At 39.5% G+C, this 16,021-nt stretch overlaps 2 protein-coding genes across 2 annotated transcripts; one reads left to right on the top strand and one right to left on the bottom strand.

The window, feature by feature from the left end:
* Positions 1 to 1,337: 1,337 nt before the first annotated feature.
* Positions 1,338 to 9,134, top strand: syf2 (SYF2 pre-mRNA-splicing factor). The gene is made up of 7 exons (XM_050062492.1): positions 1,338 to 1,410; positions 1,740 to 1,838; positions 2,108 to 2,233; positions 3,132 to 3,249; positions 5,528 to 5,618; positions 6,203 to 6,301; positions 8,685 to 9,134. Exons 1-7 carry the CDS (start codon positions 1,393 to 1,395, stop codon positions 8,848 to 8,850), a joined length of 717 nt encoding a protein of 238 aa, XP_049918449.1. The 5' UTR covers positions 1,338 to 1,392; the 3' UTR covers positions 8,851 to 9,134.
* Positions 9,135 to 11,739: 2,605 nt separating this feature from the next.
* On the bottom strand, positions 11,740 to 15,197 carry rsrp1 (arginine/serine-rich protein 1). The gene is made up of 5 exons (XM_050061797.1): positions 14,985 to 15,197; positions 13,903 to 14,446; positions 13,584 to 13,759; positions 12,201 to 12,278; positions 11,740 to 12,073 (listed from the first exon to the last, which is right to left on the bottom strand). The coding sequence occupies exons 2-5, from the start codon at positions 14,423 to 14,425 to the stop codon at positions 11,918 to 11,920; spliced, it is 933 nt and encodes a 310-aa protein (XP_049917754.1). The 5' UTR covers positions 14,426 to 14,446; positions 14,985 to 15,197; the 3' UTR covers positions 11,740 to 11,917.
* Between the last annotated feature and the right edge of the window lie 824 nt (positions 15,198 to 16,021).

The following is a 16,021-nucleotide window of genomic DNA, read 5'->3' as shown; positions in this document are numbered from 1 at the left end:
GCTGTCTGTGTGCGTCGTTCTAGTTTCCATTAGTCTAGCAGTATTTTTGCTAAGAATTTAAACTTCAAAAGGAAGCAGCATGGCCTAGTTTAAATTATACACAAAGACATTACTGTAAAATACAAGATGCCTGGCAGTCACGTTTGCCACGGTGCCATGATAAACAGATCTTACATTACAGCAAATTATTAAAGTTAGCGTTTTTTATGGTGATGTAACAGGTTTGACATTGAATTTATGTCTAATATCTTGACTCCGATAAATATAAACTGCTGCAGGGTTTCCAATTTTCAGATAGCTCCAGACAAGACTTTCTAAACATCAGCTGCTGTTCTGTGTCTAATTCTGGAAAGTCTGATTAAAATAAGATCAATTTTATGTGGTAAATTACAAAATACCATCTGTTCAACAAGGAAAAGCCTCCAGCTCTTTTAGAGAGGGATGATGTAAAAACCTCCTTCACATGACAGAATTTGCAGAAAGGTTCATCATGACTGGGGAGGCCATGGGTATGCTTAGTTAAACCAGTAAATTTCATGTTTGTGATAGACTAATGTAGATAAACCACTGTTACCTCTTTGGTACTATTATGGGAGGTTCTCCATTTTAATTTGTAAATCTTAAATGGATTATGTTCATCTTCTGAAAAAGCTGAAACGTTCAAATTGTTGTCTTACTTCACATAAGTTAAAAGTGTAGCTTGCTATGTATGTATGTATGTATGTATGTAGTGATACTTCTACTTTATCCACTAAATCAGTTTTCCTCTAAATTTTCTAAAGGAGGTTATGTAAAAGCTCAACTTGTTTATCTGGTACAAAATAAAATGATTTTACATGTAGGTTTTGTCTTTATCTGGTAAAAATAAAACATTTGTATATAGTTTTTATTGGATAAAAAAATGAAACATTGATATATTTAGGGTTGTTTTTTGAGTTAAAATATCTATCTATCTATCTATCTAGACAAATTAAGATTTTGTCTATTTTGTTATATTTCACTTATGTCTTATATCAGGAAGAATATGATGCAAATAAATGAAAATGATAGGGATGTATTTTTAAAAGTAAAAGAGGAAAAATATTGGAGCAAAAACGTTAGGTGATCTTACTGTGTTTAAAACAGTCTGTATTTAAAAAAAAATCCACAAAGGTTGTACAAATAAGTTTTTGTTGCTGTGTATATCAGTTTGCTTTGCGGAAAACTGTTTCAAATGAATCTATTCAGTCAAGTTTTGAGGAAGATATTGACCTCTCTCCTACACCATCTTACTTTGACGTTTTAAAATATTTTTTGGAGAAAAAAAAACAGCAAAAGCTGTATGTTCTTCGTAATATCCGGTATTAACGTCACACTTCCTGTCTTCTTCCTCCGTGTAACAGTAGCGCAGCGATGGCGTCCTGTAGTGAGGTTAGTAGTTTCTCCTTTTAAATGTCAAATTACCCACTTCATTTTATGTTGTGGCAGATTATAGTTTATTAATATACTTACATGGATATCGATGTATAATATTGCAAGGAGAGACTCTGTTTCTGTTCGAAACTAGTTGTTTACTATCTCGTGTTGTTGTGCTAAGCTAACCGATGTTAGCGAGTGCTAACGCTAGCTTTTCTCTTCCATTCGCTGTCGACTTCTGCCTGGTATTTATATTGTCTGGAACAGACTACACTTCCCCACAGAACAGTCTCGTTTTATTTTGTACTATCCAAAGATAGTGGTGACGTTGTCGTTATTTTCAGGAGTCTGCTACAGCCCCTGAAGAGGAACAGACTGAAACTCTTGCATCCCAGAAAAGAGAAGCGAGACTTCGGAAATTTAGAGAGTTGCATTTCAAACGGGTGAGTTGTTTACCTTTACCTGGTTAAAGCACATTATCGTTATAGAGACAAGATTTTCTCTCCGAGAGTTCCTCTAAGCTGTTTGCTCTGTGGCAGTGGCAAACTGAACTGACTGTCAGTTTTTAAAAACACCTCTACCAATAAGAAATAAACATGTTTAGGTAACGTTACACACTGTCCTAAGTCTTGAGCTGCTTGGATGGGCATTTCAAATGGATCCCACTTGCATATAGCTGCTTGTAAAACATTTCTTCTATTTCCAACTGCAGAATGAAGCCCGTAAGCTTAATCACCAGGAGGTCGTGGAGGAGGACAAGAGACTGAAACTCCCTGCTAACTGGGAGGCTAAGAAAGCCAGACTGGAGTGGGAGCTTGCTGAAGATGAAAAGAAAAAGGTATTCAAGTCTCATATTTACAAACCCCATAGTATTCTGCTCACTCAGTAATGTCACTGACCAGAATGTCAAAATGTATGGTGAAATGAAGCACAGATAAGACAGGGTTGCAGTGTTAACATCTAATGGACAGCTCTTAAAGTCATCTGTTTATATATGTGTCAGATGGCATATCTCTCTCCACATTGACATACTTGTGCTGAAGCCAAAGTAAAATTACTGTTTTTGCCAACAGAGTCTAGTGGCTTTGATAAAAACATAGATGGGGAACTGAGGCCCTTAATGGCCCTCCCATCGGAAATCAATGTCTGCAGCAAAACAAAGTGGTGAAAATATTCTCAATATAGCATACACTGAAACTGCAAGTGATTTTCTTTAGGTGACTAAAATGTGGTTTGCTGCTGCCCCACACTCAAAGCAGTACATTGCTTAGCTTGTGTTGTAGTACTCCCATTTGCTTTTCCAAACTGGGGGCGTGCTTACTGACATGTGCTGTACATGATTCACTGACTGTGGATAACTACCTTTTACAGTCCCACTTTTAAAGATCCAAATTATCTCCTTAATCACTGTGCAAAATATTTTGTTCACATTTTGTTTACTTTAATCCACAGGTGGAGGACCACTACTTGTTTGACTTCTCCTTAAATGCCTGATTTCCCAGTACATGGCTCTCTGGTTTCTGCATCGCCATTTACATGTATACATTAAGAACATAGACTTTATACTGGTGCTTCCTCTAAGAGAATAATAATGGTTCACCTGGTGCCTCATGGACAACCAAAAAACCTCCACCAGTAAATTTGAAATATTGCCACAAACTCAAGCTAGGGGCTCTTTACTCATGGAATGTCAAAAATTCATAGATTCATGTTATATATTAATACTTGGCTTTCAGGAATGTGCAGCCAGAGGGGAGGACTATCACAGAGTCAAACTGCTTGAAATCACTGCTGATGATGCAGAGCGGTGGGAGAGGAAGAAGAAGAAGAAGAATCCAGACACAGGATTTGCAGGTTGGTGGCAGGATTTCCAGTTAAGACAGACAGTTTGCAGTGAACTCTGTTGTTGCACTTGTTTCCTAGAGCATGAGACATGTCAAAGTTTGAATGAATTCACTGGTAAATAACTCTTGTCAGAGTTGTCAGTCTGGTCAGTGTTAGTTTTTCTTTGTTCATTTGTTTTTTAAATTTATCTTCTAAATATAAAATCACAGGTGTACTGTTGTCAGATGAACCTGACCAAGGCTGCATTTAGGCTGACTTGAGCCCTTATGTGGAAAAAAATGTAGTTTATTTATTCATTTAAATGGATCCAGTCTACAGACGTAGCAGGGATGCCGACGCACAGGGCTCCAGCAAAAAAAAAGTTGAACTTTGCTTATCTTCTAGCAAAGCGCTGGGTTGGCCAATCAAATACACACAAGTGCACTTTCCTGGCAGATTGCTCTGTAATATGAACGGTGTGTTTTACTGTTAACTTTTTGATTGTCGTGATGAATGATGAAAAAGTTGGCGCTCTGATTAAGTTGTACAATCCTGTGTGTATTGCACCTTGTTTAGCAGAGTTTGGGCGTCTGATATGCTTAAAATGGACTTCTTGGATAGGCCTGTCACGATTCCTACTTTTGTTGAACAATATTTTTTCCAGAAATAATTGCGTTAAATGAAATTGTTGTCATTTTAAGACCATTTAATGCCACTGATATAATGATAATGTGACAATCCTATAGTAATCCATGCACACCCTTTCAGAGAGCAACTTTCAACTTTTAATTCTTGAGAAAATTCAGACACACTCCTGATGCAAAGAGCGCGCGAGCTCTACCAAAAATGACAGATAAAACTTGTACCAGCATAGTTTTTCTTTATTATTCAGCTTCAACACTGCAAAAAATTCTTAGGTGATGCGCCCCAGTCTTACAGTGGTCAGGAAAACTCCCCTCTCACGTAACCAAACATACATGCAAACACAGGGGCGATATCGTCGATATGTGGACATGAACTTAAGAATTTTTCTGACCTTGGTAAGTTGATAACAATTATTGTGACAGGTCTATTCCTGAGTCATATTTCATGTCTCCCTGGTAACTTAAACACCACATGTTTGGAGTATAATGACACAGTCTTCTGCATTTAAAGGTCCAGTGTTAAGGATTTAGGGGCATCTGTTAGCAGTAATTGTATGCAATATTAATTTTGTTTTAATTAGTTTATTAATCTAAAACTAGGAATCACTGTGTTTTCGTTGCCTTAGAATGAGCTGTTTATATCTACATACAGATTCCACTGTTGTTCTACGGTAGCCCAGAACAGACAAATCAAACATAGGCTCTACATAGGTCTGTTCACGTTTTTGCATTGGCTGCCGTAGTTTTCTTACACGTTTGGCACATGGGAGAAGTTTCCTTTAAAATTATTTTGTGTTTTGGCTTTTCAGCCGACTTGTGTCAGTGTGAGGAACCAAAAGGATGCCATCTTTTGATGACTCAACAGATGCTTGATGCCAGCCTCATGTTTACCTTACAAGCTAAAAGCTCAAAGCACAGACTAAAGACTGCTGTCTTACTTAGCTTTACTTTTGAAAAGAAATCGAAACTAATCATACCTTTCTCCATCAGTTAAAAGGACATGTCTGTCCCTTTGACAATATGATCAAGGTTGGCATTTATGGTCACTCACTTATTGTATTGATTCTCCACTTGTAAAGTTGCGTCATGAAGTACCATGGAAGCAACTTGCCATTGGATCAAACTGCTATATTTTTGGCATGTGTGACGTGTCACACCACAGAACCTCAGTCTGTTAATTTAGTGATTTGTAATTTTACACAGTTCACGCTTGAGGAAACAAGTGGTACAACGTGCTTCTGGTCTACTGTTCTGTTCTGCTGTATCTGGCATGTGACCTTCTTCTTTACCACACAGGGAAATGTTGCTGCCTAAATTCTACATAGCAGCAGTGTATCGAGCAATACTGGTTGCATGTAAGGTCCCCTTGGGATGTTAATCATCTCAAACTGCTCCCAATTTAATGTCCTGAAAAAAAAAGTTGCCGTGTCTCCTAAATATGGCTACCATCTGTTGCATCAAAACCTCCTCTGAATTAAAACCTCTGGGGAGAAAATTATCACCAGAGCAGCTTCAAGAGAGGAGAGAGAGGAGAGTTGTCTCTTCACCCCCCCCTTAACCAGCCGCAGGTTGTGTTGCTGAGCCTCGTGCCTGCTTGCTGTTTGTTCCGGTAATTATAACTCAGTCAATTTTTATTTCTCTCCGTCTCACACAATGAACTGCAGGTTACGCCGAGGCCCAATTTCGACAGTACCAGAGGCTCACCAAGCAAATCAGACCAGACATGGAAAGCTATGAGAAGCAGAGGGAAGAATGGTGAGTTAAGCTTTCTTTTGCTGTGACAGTGCTGTATCTGTGTCTATTAATACATTATCCATATAGACAGACAGCTCACCATGGGAACAAGTATGGCATTACTAGATTTTTGTGCAAACAGGGCCATAAAAATGATGACATGAGGACGCCTCTGCTATTAAGACCGTAACTGTGAAATTTCTAGTCAAGTAAAATGAATTGTAACATTTTGCTTTGCGTAATCATCTAAGAATCCACCCATCACATGTGCACAAAGCATTTTCTATATGTTAAGTTATGCACCCCCCCCATTTGCCTTGGGGTTAGTGTTGACATTACCCCTGAAGTAATTCTAAGATTTAAAAGTGCATTTCATGCACGCAAAGATCGAAGAAGAACTGGTGCCTGCAGGTTTTTCCCCCTTATAGGCTGATCTTCATGCAGAACTGTGAAGGATGCACACACACTTGTATTCCCTTATTATATTCTCTCATTAGGATGACCATGATCACAATGATGGAATAGAAAGGTTCAGTTTTTATATATGTCAAAACTGTGATTATCTATAGTTATGCTTTTCTAATTCCTTTGCTGGCGCTCCACAGTGGTGAGGACTTCCACCCTACCTCCAATAGCCTGATCCACGGCACCCATGTCCCCTCTAAGGAGGGCATCGACCGCATGGTGGAAGACGTTGAAAAACAGTAAGTCACACTCAAAAGCAGATTCTAAAAGAGAGATGCCATATCCTCTCCTGACCTGCCATTAATTTCATCAAACTCTTAGCTTGTCCGTTTAGTATCAGCCTGACTTAGTGGGCAGCCGACTCAGATGAACCATCATACTTACCAACTGTTGTTTGATTTCTGCTTTCTGTGGTTTCTGCCAGTGAGAAATAACTAGAAGCACTCAACAGGACCAACAAACTGAACAATAATGATGGAAAATATGACAAAATAATGAACAGTACAAAAGTCAGGTCATTAGTCATATGTAAAATATTTCTCAACAGAATTCCCCCCTGTGATGTTATTTAAAAACAGGTTTGGGTCTAACCTTGCTAAGTATGATCGGCTTAAGCAATTCTAACAACCCTAGAGGTTTATTTTTTTCATGTATCTCAGAAAGACAGTGAGTTCATTCAGACCTTTTTCCGGCCCTGGTATACCACAAACGTAGTGTGGAGTCTGGAAATATGAGACTATCTCAGTTGCAATAAATTTGCGGATGGATTGAGTTTGTGACCTTTGTGCCAATTTGAAAGAGGGGGATGTTTTGTGTGCACTGGGACCTGTCTGATCATCAGAAATCAGCCCTGGAGTGGAAATCCTGGTGCAAGCAGCTGATGGGAGGCAGTTTATTATTAGCTGTCTGCACAAGGTAATGAGGGGTGGCAACTTACCTAAGTGGTCTACATTAAAGGGACCTATTATGCGTTTTCCTATTGTCTGTCATATATTTAACGTTACAATGTCGGATGTTCATAATAAACACGCCCAAAGTTGCAAAACAATGACGTTAACATATGAAAAAGTAATCTCTGTGAGCCATACCTCAAGCTGCAGACCATTCTAAATACTCTTTCTAACATTTTCCCTACTTTGGCTACAAGCTGATGTAAGATCATGAAGGATATATTTATGTGGTCAATTGCTCCAGGTACACTACTGCAACTGCTTACATTATGTAGCCTACATTGCTACATGATGCTACATGCTAATGTCAGGGAAACGTGTAAACTTTGTCGACGTTGTTAATTTTTCCCGATTTCAGATCGGCTGTCTGCTGGAACATGTCTGGTTGTGTGTAGAAGCTTTTATCAGAGATTTTTGATCGTATAAAGTGCTGCTATATTCAGGTAGACTCATTCTGCGGCTGCAATAAAGGTGCAGAAACACTGAAATGCATAAGACATGGAAATGCTGATGAGTCAGAGCAGACAAGAGGGTGAATACAAGTGTTTGAGCATACAGTATGAGGATAATAAAGTGTTGTTTAAACTTTAAAGCATTTTAGTACAGGGGTCAGGAACATGTGGCTCTTTAGCCCCTCTACAGTGGCTCCTTGTGGCCACGTTTATATTAATATAAATATGTGTCATACACTTACAGCTTGGCGCCTTTTCTCTAAATCTTGTCAGACCTCAGTGTGGAGTTAGTCTTGAGTTTAACCAGGCTAGCTGCAGATTCCAAATCCAAAAAAAATAAAAGTCTTGGAGGAAAATAGAGAATTTTACAGTTCGTGGACAGATTTGTTTGCTTTCAGCATCAACCCTGCAAAGTTTAAGTACCAAACAATCATAAAAAGCCCACTCGAGAGTAGCTACCTGGTGGTAAAACATGTTCATGAATTTTCATTTCGACCTATAAGTAGTGTTCATAGTTTTATTTAGTGGCTCTTTTGATAGTAAAGGCTGCTTACCCCAGTTCTAGTAGAAACCCAAAATACAAGTATAGGTCTGAAAATGAGCATAATAGATCATCTTAAAACAGAATATAGTCAGGACACAGCTTCTGGTCAGACCATGCCAGACTATATACGTGACCTTATGTCAAACAAGTGGGTGTGGGTAGATGGTTTGGTAAACCTTTATAAAAGCTACAATTAAGTCAGAACACAGGGATCACAGTACCATCGGCACCCCTCAAATTTAACTAAGTGCTGCTTCAAAGACTTTAGCTTCTCCACTGGGTCTTTTAAGTTTTTGTTTTTGCTACAGAAGTCCCTTTCACCTTTGATTACCCTGGTCTCTCCCTGAGCTGTTCTATATTTGAGACAGTCTAGGGCTTGTGTTAGGGATGCGACTGTGGGGCATTAGACAAGGATTCAGTTGCCAGCGTGTGACGCACAACAATGCTTTGAAGACACAGTGAATCAAGACTGGGAGCTCACGAATTGACAGTATTTTCCTCTGAGTATGTATGTAATGTGTGTGTTAGGTTTTCCATTGCCACTCTCCTTGCCAAATTTAAATGCACACCCCCAGATTATTGCCTGTAGCCAATTATTGTTATTGGATACGCCATGGATAGTGGCCATGCTGGTTTATGAAATCCTCTCTAAGCTGCTTTTATTTGTCATCCTCAGGATAGAGAAGCGGGCCAAGTACAGCCGACGCAGAGCCTATAACGACGATGCAGACATCGACTACATCAACGAGAGGAACGCCAAGTTCAACAAGAAGGCAGAGCGTTTCTACGGCAAATACACAGCAGAGATCAAACAGAACTTGGAGAGAGGCACAGCTGTCTAGTAGGTCCGGTCACAGTTTTGTCTTCATTAAGGAGACTTTGGTGCATCTTGTTCTTGTCAAGACTTGCTGCATACATAGAATACAAATGCTAAAATGGACTCTGTAATTTGAGGGTGTTGTGTAACATTTTTATATCATGCTGAGGTTATTTTGAGCTGAAAGATGATTCAGTTATCTGTAAAATACATGATGTGTGGTGTTCCTTTGTACAGTATTAGAAGTTCAAACAACTGTTATGATTATCGCGTCCTTTATTTTTAAATAAACCACTTCCAGTTATCTTACACACTTGTTTGTTTTTCTGTGGCTTTTCTGTGTGTGGTCTCATGATTTAGTCATTTTGAGCGTGAGAATGAACTACCATCAAACCTCGGGGCATATTTAGCCCAAGATGCCAGCCAAAAGAATGTTTCAGTGGAGGTACACATAGAGATAAGGGCCAACAACTGAGCAATTCAATTTAGTCATTATCATCTACATCTCAGTCTAACTAACTCGCCCCAAGCTGCGACATGAGCAGGAAAACCTTGTGACTGGAGAGGAGATAAAAGACAACAGGTTCTCATGCAAGTCTCCCACTCCTCCCCTGTGAGCAGGGCATTGCACCCTCTTCAGGCGGTCTGTGTTATCATACCAGCACTGAATTGAATCAAACTTGTGTATATAAATTACTACAGTTAGATTTAATCTGGATGAATCAATCCTCCTCAGACAAAAAATTATGGGATGCCCCCAAATGATCACTTTCAAAGACGCCATGACGCAAGTTGTTTATGTCTTACTGGTGAAGGGTAGGTGAGGGCTTCAAATAATGTCTTTGATATCTGACTCTGCTGTAGAGCTGTTAGGGAGTGGATTAAGTGTTGAGGTTCATGATTGTGATATTTTTGTAGTTTTATCTGATTAGCCTGAGGATGTTGGCCAGGAATCTTATGAGGAACAACAGTGCATAAATTCACTGTTGTGTCTCACAGATAATTTGACACCTTTGATTCTTTCAAGGCCAACTGCCACTTAAAGCGTTCCCTGTAAAGCAAAATGGGTTTGATTTAAGCCTCGTAAACATGGGGAAATTACTGGATAAATAACAATGAGTGTTGATGACTGAGTTTTTCCATAGACACAAAAGCCTGGAAGTGATTAAATTGCACCAATTCTTATTTTTTTTAAAAACAATAAGCAACACATAAGTCATATGAGGATAATAACATTACAAGATTAACCTGTCTGTCTTCTCTACTTTGTCTGGTAAAACTTCAGACTACTATGACCTGTTTGTGTGCTAATCAATGATCTCGTTGTATATCAAGTAAACTGCCTGCTCCCTGCTCCAGTATCCCCTTTGCCCCACTAAGTCTCACTGTGTTATGTATTTGCATGTCTTATCTTCTACTACAGTAATTAATCACAACTACAGGTCTGTTTACAGCAGGAAACACGCAGTCTGGCTGTCAGACATAATCAAAACTGTGTGATTTTACCTTTTTATTACAACAGATTGTGACATGTATCTTAATATCACCCTTGAAATCTTGGGAGCATTAAATTTATTACTCACTTAATAGATATTTTACCCAATAGATAGGTTACCTCCTGGCAGTGATACACTAGTATCTTTAACATGTGCCAATGCTTTAGGGTAAGTAGCAGCCGCAACAGCAGGATATATCGAGTCACTCAAGAAGGAACATGTCCAGATCATGTGGGGGCATAAAGATGATCTGTTCTGAGTGTGTGGCTGTGATTTCTGGATAGTGACTGGTACATTTCAACAGGTGTTACTCACAGTAGAGGTAGTAGGAAAAGCACAGGTGTTACCGACTATGGCTTTCTGTTCATGTGTCTCAGTGAGCACACATTATAGACTATAGCAGGACTCTAAATCTTAACAGAATCCAGCCATAATTAAGTTCGTTATTTAAAAGCTTTGCTCTTCCTACTTTGCATAAATGTCTTCCATGAAAAAAGCTGCTGTACAGTTTGAGTTGACTGCAGATCAAGAGGATCCTTGTCGCACTACTGTGGAATTGTTTGAATTTTTTTTCTTTTGTTTTTAAACAAATCAGTACTGAAAGATAAGAGTACTTGAATAACTTGGAATCATTTTTATGTACCTTCAGAGCCACTGCACCAACTAACCTGATATGCAGAGTGCATTGGCGTTTTGTATTCATTCACATTTTCTAATAAAACAAGTCAGAGATTGTGGCGGTGATTCAGCGGTCTGGAATCAGGGTACTCCATCAGCCACAGTCTTTTAAAAATCTCCCAATAAAAACATCACCCTTAACAAAAACAAAGTCAAACACAGACAAAACATCTGAAAATAAGATAATACTGACACCATGTGGTCATCATAAAAATTGCAGCTAACTTTAATCCACTGATTAGCTCTCTGGCTGCAACCTTGACAAGGCAAAGTGGCTTCAGATAACTAGAACACAAATCCTGTGCATCATCTGGTTGTCTGTTCGTAACTCTGTTTACTTGTTTGTATATACACTCACTATTTTGACTATTCATCCCCAGGCTATTGTGATAAAGTCCTTCTTGAATACTTTTTTTTAAATAAACTGCATCATAAAGATACTGGCACAATGCTGGCATATCCCACCATATTTTAGCATAAATATTTGACATACATTCAGCAGCACAGCATGGCTTATGTACCCAATATTAATTTATCCCACTGGAATATCTAACTGCACCGTTACTTACTCTAGTAACTGAGAAGTAGAGAACATCCATGTATGGCTTTATGAAGCTGGTGACAATTGGTCAACCTAATTACTCTACATGCATGACTTTAGTCAGTGTTGAAACCTTGCTCCCAATTCAAGCTTTTTTCTCAACAATTCATTGTTTTGTGACTTATTACAAAAAACACAGTTTTTATCAAATAAATATCTTTATTGAATCACAATATACAACTGCAAAAAAATAATCCCACCTGAGCGGATTCCTCATTTCTTCCAACTTAACTCTTTTACATCTGAAAGAAAACGCCAGCTGAAAAATTATGAAACATATGTACAAAGTATTTAAAGTGTCCATGCACTCTGCCACACTACTGTGAAGTGGCGAGTGTGTGTTTGCGTGCGTTGGATTGGCCTGATTTGACTCGAACCCAGTGGCCATAGGGCTTCCTGCTTTCATAGCTGTCCATTCTAGACGTTACCTTAGCAGAAGATGGAGCTGCCACTGATGGTTTGACCACAGAATTCTAATGGGACAGGGTGAGGAGAGAAAAGATATAAGAACACATTAATTTATGCTCAGGGTAATGTCAAGCAGTGTTTCGTTTTAATCGTTTGGAAAAACAGAGAGCTGCTGCAATTTCAGCCACTTACATTAATGCTGAAAGAGATGATTTTCCTTTTTGGAGACATCTTTGGACTGGACATGTCGTCAGGCTCCACCTCACTGCTCTGTTTCAAAAAGACAAAAAAGACATGCTTAGTTAGATGTGTGTACGCTGATGGTAGAGTGAGCTTTGACAGGTTAAGTTTCCATTGCTAATATTGTAAAGCACTTCTACTGTATATTTAATTATTTAAGTGTTAGCTTCAACACTTAACACCCTCCCCCCCATCCCCATGCTGTCAAAGGCTTGGCTCAACCATTAAATGAATCCTACAAGCACAGACCTCTAAACACAATAAATCAATAAAATGCAAACAACAAATCTCAGAGTAAAAAGGATGTCTTCTCTGTCTACAGTGGTGATGATGGTGACGTAGGTTTCCCAGCCCTCAGCACACAGCTGGTGAACCAACTTATCTTTGGCATACGGAGAGGAGTTCTTCATCTGTTTTTAGTTCTCTTGACAGGGATAGTCACTATTATTCGGTCCACACGCCTGTGCTCCATCAGCGAGTGGAGGATTCTGCTAAATAACAACGACCCATTTCAACTGCAAGCATAAATACATTTGAAGTGTAAAAATTGTACTGCCTATCTATCCATGTGAAGTAGAGTTAGTGCAATAGAATATCTGAATTGCTTGTGCATCATCTATGAATCTATGTGTATAATTAGCATTTGTATGGTGTGTATGCATGTGTTTGTGAGGTAATCTTATTTGTGTTTGTTAAACTGCAAACCTCTAGTTGATAAACTTACACATTGTGAACTTTATAAGAGTTATCAGATAACCTTTCACGCAAACACATATTGTTGTCACCCAAGTCACATGACAGCCCTTTAATCCCAGGTGCCGATGAGTGAAGGAGACCACTGTCATGTTATCTATGAAGACAGGAATAAATACAGAGAGCATGTGTATTCCCTTAGGGGTCCAAAGGTTAACACAAGACACAGGAAATTCAACACAACATAGACCTCAAGATAATCAGTTAATATCTGTGGACATTGCACTCTGCTTTATATACTTTATCTTTGTTGACAGTTTGATAAAATGGTGACACCTAGGATCAGATTACATTGTACAGTTATAAAAAAAATAATAATTCATCCTGTGCAGCCATTGACCCGTGAGTGCATTACCCTTCTGGTAAAATGTTATTAATGATCAGTGCACTATTATGCACAAGTGCAAAGAAAAACTTTTGGCTATCCATAACATTCTCAACATTCTTACCTCGTATTTATATGTAGTCCAAGCTGGGAGAAAAAAAAACGTCTATACCTTTAATAAGAATCTGTGACAAGGTCTTATTTTTACTGTGGTATTTTGTTCAATGTGAAGCTGACATTTACTCTCAGACACCCACCTGTGATGGAGTCTTTTCAGGGTCTTCTTGTCTCACCCATGTCTCTGGCAAAACCTGTTTGGACTCCTCTGACTGCTCTGGCAGGATTGGTTTCACACTCTCAGGAAGTTTCAACTTCTCCACTCCTAGAATCGTCGCAGCATTGGCCACTGCTGCTTTAAGGAGTTCTCTTTTGTCTAGGGAATACAGATAAAAAGTTTTGATTAAACATTTTTTGTGCAAGGTAATATTTTTGCCAACTTCAAAATCTGCCTCTCTGGGAAGTAGATACAAACACCCAGAATAATGACTATTCCCTCATATTATCTAAACAACTTACCATCCAAAGTCAAGTTGATGGAATGCCCTGAAGGTCCGGACCTTGAGTCACTTCTATATGTTTTAGGTGGAGAAACCCGACTTGAAGCCCTCCTGTACCGGCTCCAACGGCTGGAAGACCTGGAGCGGGACCTGTAGCGTCGTGGTGGGGATCTGCGGCCACGGCCATATCTGTGATGGTTCTCACAGCGACAGCGTGAGAAAGGTCTGTGGCAACGAGGGTGAGAGCGGGACCTGCCGCGAGAGGAGGACCTGCTGCGAGAAGAGGACCTGCTGCTGGATGAAGATGATGATGACCTGTAACGCCCCCTGTTGTAACCACGTCCCCTGTAGTGATCTGAGCCATGGGAGCGACCTGAGCCATGGGAGCGACCTGAGCCATGGGAGCGTCTGCTGTCACAGCTGCTGCTGGATCTGGATCTGGATCGAGTTGAAGCGGGGCTTTTCTCGTCAAAGATGACGTTAATGCCATCACTTTGGCGAGCATGGGCCATGTCAGAGTGGGAGTCTTCTCTCTTGGCCATTGTTTTGTTTTCTGCCACAAGCTGTAATAAGACGTACAGAGATATGTATAAACACTTGGAAAGAGATAACATTTAAAGGTGATGAATCAGTAAACCTTGAATGACCTGGCCCCTTTGTAGTCAATGTAGCAAAAGATTGCGTCATTAGATCTTAATGTGATAAGGTACCTTGATAATATCAGCTTCAGTCTGTGTACGAGTCTATGACTACTGTTGCACAACACTTGTTCTCTCAGTGCTGCCTATAGCGGCAAAGCGGCGTAGTTGCAATGGCCGCCTGGAGAGGACTGGAAATTTCCGGAGTGACGCAAGCTAAAGCTAGTTTGAGCTAACAGCTAGCTTGAACTGCTAGCTTGAGCTAACAGCTGTTATCCCTCCGAAAGACATCAAATCCAACTTCTTCTCTTTTAATTAAAAACATTTAACATAAACCTTACATAACATGGACAACATATATAACTGTTACAGTTACAAAAGCCGACTAATTGCAACCGTTTGCACGTAACTCTAGTGTGGCGAAAACAACGTTAGCTATGCTAGCCGCCATTGTATGTCTTACCTTGGCGAGTGTAGCTTGAAACCTTTTGTTCCGATAACGTTGATATAATCGATGGATGTCGCCTTCAAATATGGTATAACGAGATAATAATTTTGCAATATAACTCAACAGGGCTTAACTATGTTGGTGAAGCCAAACGTGCGATCTTTGTCTTCCCTAAGAAGATGATCCGTCTGCCGTCGTCACGCGAATGAAGGCGAAGCTGGTTGAGTAACAGTCCAAGGCAGAAGCCTCTGGAAATTTCCAGTCACGTGTTCATCCAAATTACGTGATCTCTTTGATCGACTCACTGTGTAAACGGCTCTGTGTAGTACTAACGAAAGGAGTCGATTCACTTTGGGCGAAAGAAAAGATGTTGTTTTTAACTTCTACAATATGCTTTCACCAAAAGTGACAATGCCGCATGTGCCCTTTTTTATCTGACAATATTTCAGCTTGATAGACTAAAGAAGCAGAAGCATCAGCTCGTTCAGGTTTAGACCGTGATTAAATTCAGAGGTCCAATTCAATTCAATTCAATTCATACTTTATTAAAGACACATCTCAAGGAGAGGTCCATAGCACCACAAGAGCAAGACAAACAACATACACAATTTAAAAAAAAAAAAAAAAAAAAAAGATAACAACAATACACAATAAAACAGTGATGTACAGAAAATAAAATATAAGAGTCACACACAAGTGTACAGGCATGATCGCCAGTGACTCCACATCTTAGATGAGCTGAGTGCAGGGTCAATTAGACATGAAATAATACAATTTAATGAGTTAGATACTCTACATATGAATCTATACATCAGATTCCGTATCACTGCAGCACAGGTAGGGACCCCAACACTAGCAAACATATGACTTGCACTGCAGCTTCTTGGAGCCTTAAGCAGCAACCTCATACAATCATTGTAAGCCACAGTGAGTCTCTGCATGCTGCTTTTCTTGTACCGATACCACAGGTGGGCAGTATAAAGAGAAGTACAGAATGCTTTAAACAGACAAATCTTTATATCCACTGAGCACATGCTGAATTTGCGCAACAG

This window comes from Epinephelus moara, chromosome 14 (assembly GCF_006386435.1).
Source record: "Epinephelus moara isolate mb chromosome 14, YSFRI_EMoa_1.0, whole genome shotgun sequence".
NCBI classification, from domain to species: domain Eukaryota; kingdom Metazoa; phylum Chordata; class Actinopteri; order Perciformes; family Serranidae; genus Epinephelus; species Epinephelus moara.
This window is presented reverse-complemented; position numbering and strand designations above follow the sequence as displayed.

Coding starts and splice junctions, on each gene's coding strand:
- syf2 (XM_050062492.1), top strand. Junction 5,619..6,202: donor GAGAAGCAGAGGGAAGAATG/GTGAGTTAAGCT, acceptor GGCGCTCCACAG/TGGTGAGGACTTCCACCCTA. Junction 6,302..8,684: donor GTGGAAGACGTTGAAAAACA/GTAAGTCACACT, acceptor TGTCATCCTCAG/GATAGAGAAGCGGGCCAAGT.
- rsrp1 (XM_050061797.1), bottom strand. CDS start 14,425: ATGGCCAAGAGAGAAGACTCCCACTCTGACATGGCCCATGCTCGCCAA. Junction 13,760..13,902: donor CATCAACTTGACTTTGGATG/GTAAGTTGTTTA, acceptor TGTATTCCCTAG/ACAAAAGAGAACTCCTTAAA. Junction 12,074..12,200: donor TCATCTCTTTCAGCATTAAT/GTAAGTGGCTGA, acceptor CTGTCCCATTAG/AATTCTGTGGTCAAACCATC.